This window comes from Leishmania donovani, chromosome 29 (genome assembly GCF_000227135.1).
Source record: "Leishmania donovani BPK282A1 complete genome, chromosome 29".
Classification (NCBI taxonomy): domain Eukaryota; phylum Euglenozoa; class Kinetoplastea; order Trypanosomatida; family Trypanosomatidae; genus Leishmania; species Leishmania donovani.
In genome coordinates, this window is record NC_018256.1 from 107330 (window position 1) to 117498 (window position 10169).

At 59.4% G+C, this 10169-nt stretch overlaps 4 protein-coding genes across 4 annotated transcripts; all 4 read right to left on the reverse strand.

Moving 5' to 3' along the window:
• Positions 1 to 2692: 2692 nt before the first annotated feature.
• On the reverse strand, positions 2693 to 3064 carry LDBPK_290320 (hypothetical protein, conserved; the record flags this gene model as incomplete). The annotated part of the gene is made up of 1 exon (XM_003862401.1): positions 2693 to 3064. The coding sequence occupies one exon, from the start codon at positions 3062 to 3064 to the stop codon at positions 2693 to 2695; it is 372 nt and encodes a 123-aa protein (XP_003862449.1).
• A 1444-nt stretch (positions 3065 to 4508) lies between these two features.
• Positions 4509 to 5567, reverse strand: LDBPK_290330 (hypothetical protein, conserved; the record flags this gene model as incomplete). Its single annotated transcript, XM_003862402.1, has 1 exon — positions 4509 to 5567. One exon carries the CDS (start codon positions 5565 to 5567, stop codon positions 4509 to 4511), a length of 1059 nt encoding a protein of 352 aa, XP_003862450.1.
• A 757-nt stretch (positions 5568 to 6324) lies between these two features.
• Positions 6325 to 7494, reverse strand: LDBPK_290340 (hypothetical protein, conserved; the record flags this gene model as incomplete). The annotated part of the gene is made up of 1 exon (XM_003862403.1): positions 6325 to 7494. One exon carries the CDS (start codon positions 7492 to 7494, stop codon positions 6325 to 6327), a length of 1170 nt encoding a protein of 389 aa, XP_003862451.1.
• A 1164-nt stretch (positions 7495 to 8658) lies between these two features.
• Positions 8659 to 9945, reverse strand: LDBPK_290350 (hypothetical protein, conserved; the record flags this gene model as incomplete). Its single annotated transcript, XM_003862404.1, has 1 exon — positions 8659 to 9945. One exon carries the CDS (start codon positions 9943 to 9945, stop codon positions 8659 to 8661), a length of 1287 nt encoding a protein of 428 aa, XP_003862452.1.
• Between the last annotated feature and the right edge of the window lie 224 nt (positions 9946 to 10169).

Sequence of the window (10169 nt, forward strand, 5' to 3'; positions counted from 1 at the left end):
CCTCCCCCCGCAGACAGAGTGGGAGGTGCACTGGGCCCTGCGATACCGCGCACGGAGGCGTCCTCCGTGATCGTGGCGCCCACACAGGTACCCGGGCAGTGAGTTCCGCGGCGCTTTATGAGAGCGGCAGAGGGGGAGGCCGTGAATGCCCAGCAGAGACGCGTCACGCATATGCAAGCACAGAAAAAAAATCACAACGACGAGAGCAGTGCGGCCTTGGAGCGTGCCTGCCAGCCTTTTCCACAAGTGAGGGGTGCAGCGCTGTCATCCATCCTACCCTCCATCTTACGCGCGTCATTCGCCGCTAAGCAGGTTGCTCTCACTCTGCATGCCTCCCTCAGCACATAAGGGGTGGGAGAGGAGGGGCGAGCGCAGTGAGCAAGCGTTGGGGTCTTCAGCACGCGTTGGCATTGCCCTTCCCCACCACTCCAGACAGCGGTGCACGTGCAACAGGTATACAGAGACCTCCACGAGTGACCGGGACTTGGCTCAGTTATGCGCGTGCACACATGGGCTCACGCACATGTGTCGGGGGGGCTGGTGGCTCCGCAAGATGAACGCCACCTCCAGAGACGCTGTGCTGCTGTTGGGCCCGGTAACTTTTCTTGGTTTGCGTTCGGTCATGTGTCTAACAACATGAGGGACAGAAGATGCGTCACAAGTGCGAGATGGAAAGAAAGAGAGAGGGGAGGGGTACGGCTCTTTAGCTGCCATGGTGATGATGACCGCAACATCAATGGCACCGCGGCGGAGGCGATGTGGGAGCGGGGCGGTCGCCGGCAAACGCCACAGCACACAGCGACACCACACATCGTATATCCCCATCGCGTTCTCTCTTGTTTTTCTTTCGGTTCCGCCTGTAACCACCACGTCGCCGTCTCCTGCACCACCACCCACCCACCCACCTCTGCCGCCTCCCTTGAAAGGTAACATCAATCACAGTAACTGTGGCAGCGGAAGAGCACACACGAAAAGAGGACCACAATCCACGGCAGATGCCACGACAAGATGGAGACGCACGAGACGCCGAGGATTTGATGGGCAAGCATGTAGAGTGTTGTGGCAGGGGTACACTACTGGGACATTGCCAGGCAGCGACGAAGGTGAGGAGAGCGAGACAACGGCCACATCAAACCTGCGAAGACGGGGAGGTGGCATCGAGGGAGAGAAAAGAACACGAAGGTGTGGGATGGAAGGATGGATATGGGCAGTCCAAGTGAAACATCGGCCAGACGCGCAGGGGCAAGAGAGGAGTAAAGAAAAGAAAAACAAGAAAAGAAGTGAAAGAAGCGTCCGTCGTGTGCGTGGGTGTGGGTGTGGGAGGTGATGTGTGTGAGAAAGAGAGAGGGAGGAAGGGAGAGACGGAGGGACATGTACAGCGCGCCCACGCTGAGACCCGAAAACACGCACACGACATACATAGCGATGGCTCATACATGCAGACACACACACGCACATGCACACACTTGCATACAGTGGCAAAAGACAGAGACATGGTACAAGTGGAGATGGAAAAGAGAGGGAGCAAAACAAAAGAGGGTGCGTATGAACGCCGTCGAACGCCTTCGCATACGCACACACACAGGCACAGGCACAGGCACAGGCACAGGCAGACGGGCGGACGAGTGCACCAGGGGGGGGGAGGCACACAGTGTACGAGGGAGAACTCAGACACTCATGCGACAGTGCGGTTCATTTGAGAAGGGGATCTGGCCTACTGATCTGCCCGTCACCATGACGATCACCGAGATCCCAAACAGCAGTTTCTGTGTATCACAGCATGGCCGCCACGCTCCTCCGCTTGTGTGCGCCTGTGCAGGCGTGTGTGTGTGTGTGTGTGTTTGTGCCCGTAAGCATCCGACGGAAAGGGAACAGAAAGAAAAAAACATTCTAGTACAGAGGAAACAACACAACACAACGCACAAAAGAGAGATAAGTGAAGGGAACAAGGCGAAGGTGCAGAGGTGCCGCCACCACAAGCGTCCGTCTCCCCCCCCCCTCCCAACAACACCACTGCATCCGCCGCTACCGCTCTCTCTCTTTGGATAAGTGACATTCATTAACGCCGTCTTTCCTGTTACCCACATAGGAAACTCAAACCTATGCATAACAGACACCTACAATCTATAAGAGCCCATATCTCAAGCAGTCTTTTTGCCACTGAAGTCCCCCTCCTCCCCCACACGTCTCTCCTTACAGCTCATCCTCCCTTCCCTCCACCACCACCCAACTCTGTATGATGAGGCTCTCATTGCAGCCCCTCTCTCTTGCTTTCATCACCGCCGCTGACCCTCTTTCCCCGCTCCATCTACAACGCATACGAATGCACGCCGTATCTATAGGGGATACACAAGCACGTGCACCCTCGTTAAGCCCGAACAGGCACACAATCACACAGGGAGAGATGCAGAGAAAATCAGCAACACCGCCAGATCGGAGATCAGCATGGAAGATACACCCCCCACGAACACCAATAACGAGACGTACAGGTACACAAAAACACAGAGTGTTGTGCGGGGAGGGACAGGGATGGGGCGATGAGCAAGGTGCCGTAAAGGCGCGCCATTCAGCGCAGGAGGGGTTTAGAGGGCAAGGGACGTGTGGAGGAGCTGGTAAGTGAGCGAGAAAAGACGAGGCGTGACTCGTGCAGCACCGACCAACACGCTCGCGCACACCGTGGCAAGTGTGCGCTCTAGTGGCTCGCCTTGTACGACTTGTACATGTCCACGGCCCACTTGGCCCAAACGATCATCATCACTTGGAGCATGATGACTGCGGCCCAGTAGCCCCACAGGCGCACCTTTTCGTTCCGAAAGAAGCCGCGCATGCCGCGAGAACGACGACGGTGCATCGCTGCCATCAACTTAGCGTCTGCCTCCCACATGGAGATAGCAGGAGCCTCCTTCGGAGCCCTCACCTCCTGTGAAGGGGGAGTGCTGTTGCTGCGGCGGCGGCTTCGAGAGCTGGCCGGGGTGCGAGCGCGCGCGGGAGTGCCGGAGCGGGAGACAGAGCGGCCCTTGCGGCTGCGGCTGCGGGCCGGCGAGCCGTTACGCTTCGAAGGCATACTGTTTTTCCGCTTTCTTCGTCGTTTGAGTGGGTATACGGTAGCGCGTCTCTCTCTCTCTCTGTGTGTGCGGGTGTGTGTGTGTGTGTGTGTGTGCGTGTGTATCCGGGAAGTGGGGAGGGCAGTGGGAGGGCGGGCGTTGCGTTGGCTTGCTTCCTTTTTGAGTGAGAGAAGACTGTGCCACAGCAGCTGAGGTGTAAGCGCAGCAACTTTGGCGATGAAGGAAAGACGCACAGGCGAGAGAGAGAGACGTGAGCAAGCAAGGCAGTGAGAGAGAAGCATGTAGGCGTAGAGCGAAATGAACAAGTACGCGGACAGGCAGAAAGAGAGAGAGGGAGACCAACACGCTAGCACACAGACACCGACTCCCCCCGGCCTCCGAGGCGCTGCTCGCAGAGCGGAGGGACTCCGACAAGGAAGAAGCTGGCAGCCTCGAAGAGATGACGGCACAGCAAGAGATATGCTGAGCAATCCCGTCACAAAAGCCAGATCCGTGAAACAAAAAAAAAAAACGAGAAGCCCTGCGCAGTATTCCGCGTCACGCTTGCAAGCACATATCAGCAGCCGCGCCTCGGCGCGGGTGATAAGCGCGACCGCTAACTAGGAGAGACCAGCCAGGTGCCAGCCTGGCATGAGGCTAGCCAGAGGAGAAGATGTGCTTCCATTCCACTCGCCCAACTACGTGCGCACATACGCCCAGCAAGCTCTTGCGAGCGAGACATAGAGGGCTGTTGTCTTTTACCTCTGGATGAGTCCTTGCCGTCTGCACTCGCTCCCTTTCTTGCGCAGACTGTCGGGCGTTGCGACGCGCCTATACGAGGTATTTAGGAACCAGAGGAGATAAAGGAGTATCGCGATTCGGCCACGGTGCTGAGACATGGCTGCCGTCCACCTTCCGCAGAGACCTGAGCGAGGGAAGGGACCACAAAGAGCAATAATGCACACACCCGAGCCGAAAGAAATACCGCTGACCGGTGAACAGGCGGTGCAAGTACCAACTCCATCGCCAGCCCCCCCCCCACACACACACAAACACGCGCGCCAGACCTCCATGCTGTCGCGTGGCGAGAGAGAGAAACACACACAGACACAGAGGGTGGTGGAGGGAGAGGAGGTGCAGTGCATGTGTGCATCAAAACGACAAGAGAAGCATGAAAAAGAAAAGGCGAGAAACAAAACAAGTAAAGCGTTAGAAGAAGCGATATACAGAAGCGAGAAGGCGTGCAAGAGAGGCGAACCAGAGGGGAGAGAGAAGGCGCAGGGGGCACAGATAACCGAAAGAGGGAGAGAGAGGATATGCATGCGATGGTTTAGATGCCACTCCTTAATAGACGAAAACACGCTGCGGTAAAGCGGGGGACCACGGCTGTTCGATCAAGTGCATTCCACGCTTGGTTCTATTCTCCACCTTCCTCGAACTTGGTCTGCCGTGCCACCTGCAGTCTTAGTCGAGATCGTCTCTCCGGGTTGAACCCGACGCGCCGTCAGCAGCACCACGGTGAGGGGGCACGCCACCAGCACCCTGAAAGCCACCCGGCATCCCGCCACCCATACCGCCCATGCCACCCATGCCACCCATGCCGCCTGGCATACCTCCTCCGCCCATCATCTTCGCCATGATCTTCTGCATGACAGGGCCCACCTTTGGGTCGTTCATCATGCTCATCGCGGCCATGGGGTTCTGCATCATCTGAGCCAGTTTCGGCGCCACCTCGGGGTCCTGCATGGCGGCCATGATCTCGGGGTCCTGTAGGACGGACTCCATACCAGGCGGCATCCCTCCCGGCATCCCGCCAGGCACGCCACCAGGAAAGCCGCGAGGCATGCCACCGGGCATGCTCCCCGACGCCGTCTGCGCCTCCGCAGCCGCTGCAGCCTTCTCGGCTTCCATCTGGCGCTGACGGCGCAGCTCCTCCTGCCGTCTTGCAGCGGCCTCCTCCTCAGCGTGCTGCCGCAACAGTTGGCGCCTGTGGCGGTGTGTGGCGCGGGACTGGACGTACTTGAGCGTTTCGTTCGTCTTGTCATCGTAATCGATCGCCTGGGCGGCGCTGAGGTCCTTCAGGGAGTCCTCCCAGTGGCCAAGGTGGCGGTTCACGGTGCCGCGCACACGCAGCGCGCGCACGTTCTGCGGATTGAGCTCGAGAGCCTTGTTGGCGTCGTGCAGGGCCGCGCGCGGCTTGTTGAATTCCAGGTGATACAGCGCGCGCATTCCCCAGTACATGGCATTGCTGGGGTTGTACGTTAGCGCCTCGCCCATTTTGGCGATCGCCTCCTCCTGCTTGCCTTCGCCGTGCAGCTCCACGGCCTCGCCCTTTGCAGCCATGGCGGCATCCACGTCTGCATCAGACGGCTCTCCGTTCTTCGCAGGGATCGCCTCCGGCTCCCCATCGCTCAGCGTCCAGCGCTCATCATCGGACTCGCTCTCGGCATCGCCCTGGGCAGCGGCCGCCGCAGCCGACGCCGGAGGCGCGGCAGCAGCAGGAAAGCAGGCGCCGACCTCCATCGCCCACTCTTTGAGAGCGATAAGCTCACGGAGATGGATGTCGTCGGGGTGACGGCGCAGCTCCTTCAACATGCGGTTCAGCGCCGCCACATCAGCGTCGCTGTAGGCAGGCATGGCGGTGAAGAGAACGCGTGCGTGATGCGTGTGCTTCGGATGTTGTTTTCCCCTTCGATCACGCACGTGGAATGAGCGAAAGCCGCTTAGAGAGAGTATTGTGTGCCTGCGTGCGGCGGGAGAATTATAAAGGGTCGACGCACAGACACAAAACGGGTTGATTGGCTGCTACGTTATCCTGCGTGGGCACACACAGTTGAGTCGGGCCCGGAGGTGAGGTGGTAACGAGGTAAGAAGGGGTTCCGGAAAGCGAATACGTCAGTGCCTCATCTTCTCTGCCAAAGGGGAGCGGGGACCAGCAGCAAAACCAAAATGCATCAAAACGCGCGCCATGCTCATGCAGCGACACACACATGGAACGAAACACGTCAGCGAGCACCCCTTGAAGCCGGCCGCCTCTGCCCACTCTCACCGGCCTCGCCTAAATTCACTCTCTCTCTCTGCATGGGTACGCAGCACAACACATCAGCTACTGCTGCAGCCGATGCACTGCGTTAATGAACAACGTGAGCTAGTGATTATGCTTTTTTTTTTCGTTGATTGGGCCTTAAAGACGAAGTGTACACGACAGTCGCAATACCTGCTAGCGCGGACACGCGCGCGCTCACGCAGCTGGGCAGACGACACCGAAGGAAAAGAGAGGCTACACTACAAAGGAGGTAGCCGAAGCTGTCGCCGGAGTCGCCTCTGCTCCGCCCATCTGCGGACGCTCAGCAACGGTGTCGTTGGGGTCTGTCAGAGGAGTGGCAGTCGTGGCACCGCCTTCCTTTCCCCTCTCATCTGCACTCAGCATCTCCCCTGCTGGCGCCGCCGCCGCTGCTGGCAGGGCCTCTACAGAGGAGAACACGGCCAGCGTGCGCTGCCACCGCGCCTCGTACTCCTCCACTGGCACGTTCACCATACCAAATGTGCCGTACGTCGGCTTCGGTGCCGACGCCGCGGACAGCCTGGCCGCGTCCTTCCTCCTCGACGAGCCCCGCTGCATCTCCGCGGCGGCATCGCCGTAGAGGGCACGCATGGTATCGCCTCTCTTCCCTGTAGCGACGGCACGATCGATCGGCACGGCATCAGAGCTGCTGCCTCGCGTGGGCGAGGTGACAGTCCCCTCGGCTGCCGCTCCCGGCTTCGACCCCATCTTTGGCCGGCCGTATCCGGTGTCCTTGTACAGCCTCCCCAGTACGTCCTTGAGGTTGTGCATGGCAAACTCGCGCTGCTCGTACTTGCGCTGGATGAAGGACCTGACAGCGTCGTCCGCCGCGGCATCCGCGCCGCCAGAGGGACGCGCGCCAGTGGGAAGGCGGGCTTCGTAGAGGGTCTTCGCCTTGGCGTTGCCGATCGCCTCCATCAGACGCACCTCTGCCAGGGACCATCGATCCATGTTTGTCGACTTGACCTTCGAGATGTGCACGCCCAAGGAGCGATGCACGCCGGAGCAGCGAATGCACACGAAGACTCCATGGTTGACGGAAGTCCAGCGAGTACCCGTCTCTCCACAGTCGGCGCAGACGTTGTTGGGGTACTGTGAACAAAGCCGCTCCACAGCGGCGCGGTTCGCCTCCCAGTCCTCATCATCCTCATCCGCCTTGGTGCCGCGGTGTTTGGGGGGTTCGGACAAGGTTATCGGCAACGAAGTCGATGCATCTGCGTTGGCGGCGCTCTTCCCCTTTTTCTTCTCGTGTGCGCGGTGGTGGTGGTGATGGCCACCCTCCGTTGAGGCCTCCTTGGACTTCTTGTGCCTCCTCTCCTTCAACTTGTCTGCGACTGGCATTGCTGCAGCCGTCAGCTGCGCCTTCTCTGAGGCTGGGCAGCTCATACGCACACAATGCCTGAGCACAATACGCCACGCATGAGGGCCCACAACCCTGCTGGAGCACAGAGAGATAGACGAATGGGGTGTGGTGTGTCTCGTATCCGGTGTGTGTGTGTGTGTGTGTGTGTGTGTGTATGTTGAGATGCGTGGGTGTTCTACCGATCCCCGTGGCACATGGCTTAGATGCTTGACGGGATGGATAAGAGAGATGGGAGGCAAGCGACGTGTAAGGTGTGTGTGTGTGTGTTTGTGTGTGTCGAAGTGTTGTAACAGTAGAACGAAGAAGATGAGGATGAGGAGTCGTGGTGGCGGGGTGCACGTCCACCGTGTGGAGGGAAGAAGGGGAGAAGAGAAGAAGTCAGCAGACGGGCCAACAGACCGAGACGCGTGCGTGACGAGGGCGCATCACAGCATCGGCAGCAAACCAATGCGGCGGAAAAAATGCGAGCGCGCGCGAGAGAGAGAGAGATAGAGGCAGGAGAACATTATGAGCGGCTGCTCTTCACCAGCTGTAGTGCATGTATGTTTCTTCTCAGCACAAAATGAATGGAAGACAAGTCCAGTGGACGAGCGCCCAGCAACACACGCGGCGCATGCATCGACTGTTGGTACAATCACCATCACACCTGCGCGGCATGGGACGCAGAGCGTTTTGATGCAACATCCTCACCCCGAACCCTTCTATCGTGGGCCGCCTTTGTGCGTGGCTGCGTTACCGCAAGGAGCAAACCTTCAGTACACCTCCGCAGGCACCTGGTCGTGAAAAGCAGTCGAGTCCCACGTGATGTCGACGGCGACAAGGCAGTGAAACGTACTCTCACACACAAACGGCCAGAAGCTTCAGCAGACACGCACATGCGCGAGCGTCTGATGGCACCTAAAGACCAGGTAAAGGCAACGCAAGCAGCGGCTGTCGTTTTGTGCGCTCTGCGTCTTCTTTCAACGGATAGGAGCAGAGAGCGACCCAAGTGGCTCACGGGAAGATTTGCGAGCACGTGTGTGGTCGCGTGTACCCAGACGCAGATGGAGTGGCGAAAACAGTGATTCGGATATATATATATATATATACGCGTCAGTCGCAACAGCTGCACCGCCGGCAGCGGCCGGCAGCAGCAGCAGACTCCCGGAGACTTCCTTCTCGCACAGCAACGAAATGCCTTCGGCATGTCACGCATTCACGCGAACCATCAAGACATCGCCGCTCCGCACGCCGTCCCACGTGCTCAGCGTGATGCCCTCCATCTCCCCGGCAGTCATGTTCTTTGGAGGAAACCCACTGAAGATGCTAATCCGCGGCGGAACCGCATAGCGCGTGGTGTCCTCCGCGTACAAGAGATACGCCAAGTAGTCGATGAGCCTCGCTACCGGGGTGTCAGGGCGCAGCTGCAGAGTGGAAGACGAATGCGGCAGTCGGCATCGCAGTCGAAAGACGCTGCTTGCATCGCCGGTGGTGCCCTCCGGGACCGTGTACTCGTCCAGCGTCACCGGGGAGGGAGCGACGACTGGACCCGGCTCGCCAACCTCCAGCGTGCTCGTCGTGGAAGCAACCGCGCCGGCTACGCTCCGTGATATCGTCGGAGGCGATACCATCTCGGCCTCGCTGTCTCCCTCGTCGACGTCTACCACGGCCGGCGCCTTCACGCTTGCACTCGCGGACGCCGACTCAGCGCTATCGCCACCGCCGCCTTCGTTTTGCGGCTGATCATCCGCGCCGGCAAACGGATCGTGCGGGGGGTCGTGGTTCGTGATGAAGAGCATGATGGCATCCACTACAACGGCACTGTCAAACTGCCACACCTCAGAGGAGATGAGCGGCAGCTCCTGCACCTTAAACTGAGTCACCGGATCGACCATGAACATGCGGGGCAGATTGCTGTTGTCGACGTGGTACTTTTCGGCCAGGGCCATGCCGCGGGTGTGCGTGACGTTGATCTCATAGCAAAACAGGCTGCCGCTGGTGAGGGAGCGCATGGCGTCGCTGGCCCAGATATCGCGGGTAAAGCACTCGCAGGGGAACGAATTGTCCACGACGGACACGACGACCCAGCAGTGGCGCGATGCGGCCTTCTCGCACTCAGCGTCGAAGGTGGCTCTGTCGCTGCCCACTACGTAGTCAGGACGGGCGAAGAGGCGCTGTATCGCTTCGGCAGTCGAGGAGGCAAGAGCTCGCTGTCGCGGTGGCGTGGGTGGACGCTGAGCCGCCTGGGGGAACGCAAAGCCCTCCACTTGGTGCGAGGCCGGCGATGGCGCGCTCATGGGTGACCCTGTGTCGACGCTGGAGTAGTGTGGAGAGTCCTCTCGTGTGTGCGGCGGCGAGGGATGAGGATTGTCTACCTGAAACGCCACGACAGCATCCTCCAAGTTGAAGTTGTACGTGGAAAGGTAGTGGATGGCTTGATCCTCGGTGGCCCCCGTCATGACCACGAAATTCGCCACCACGTCCACGTCGCTCATTTTTGCTTCGCAGACGATTGAGGTTTGTAGAAGAGGAGGATGAAGAGTGGGGGCTGGGCAACCCGAATATCGGCGCGGGTATGGGCGTGTGTGGGTGAGGTGGGTGTGGGAGACGTACGTAAAAGATGTGTGTCGATGCAGTCAAGGATGGCGGTGTACGCGTCACTGCGTGCTGAGTCGGCAGCGCGCCGTGGCCGTTGCTGTGCGCCGCTTCGGCGTCTGAA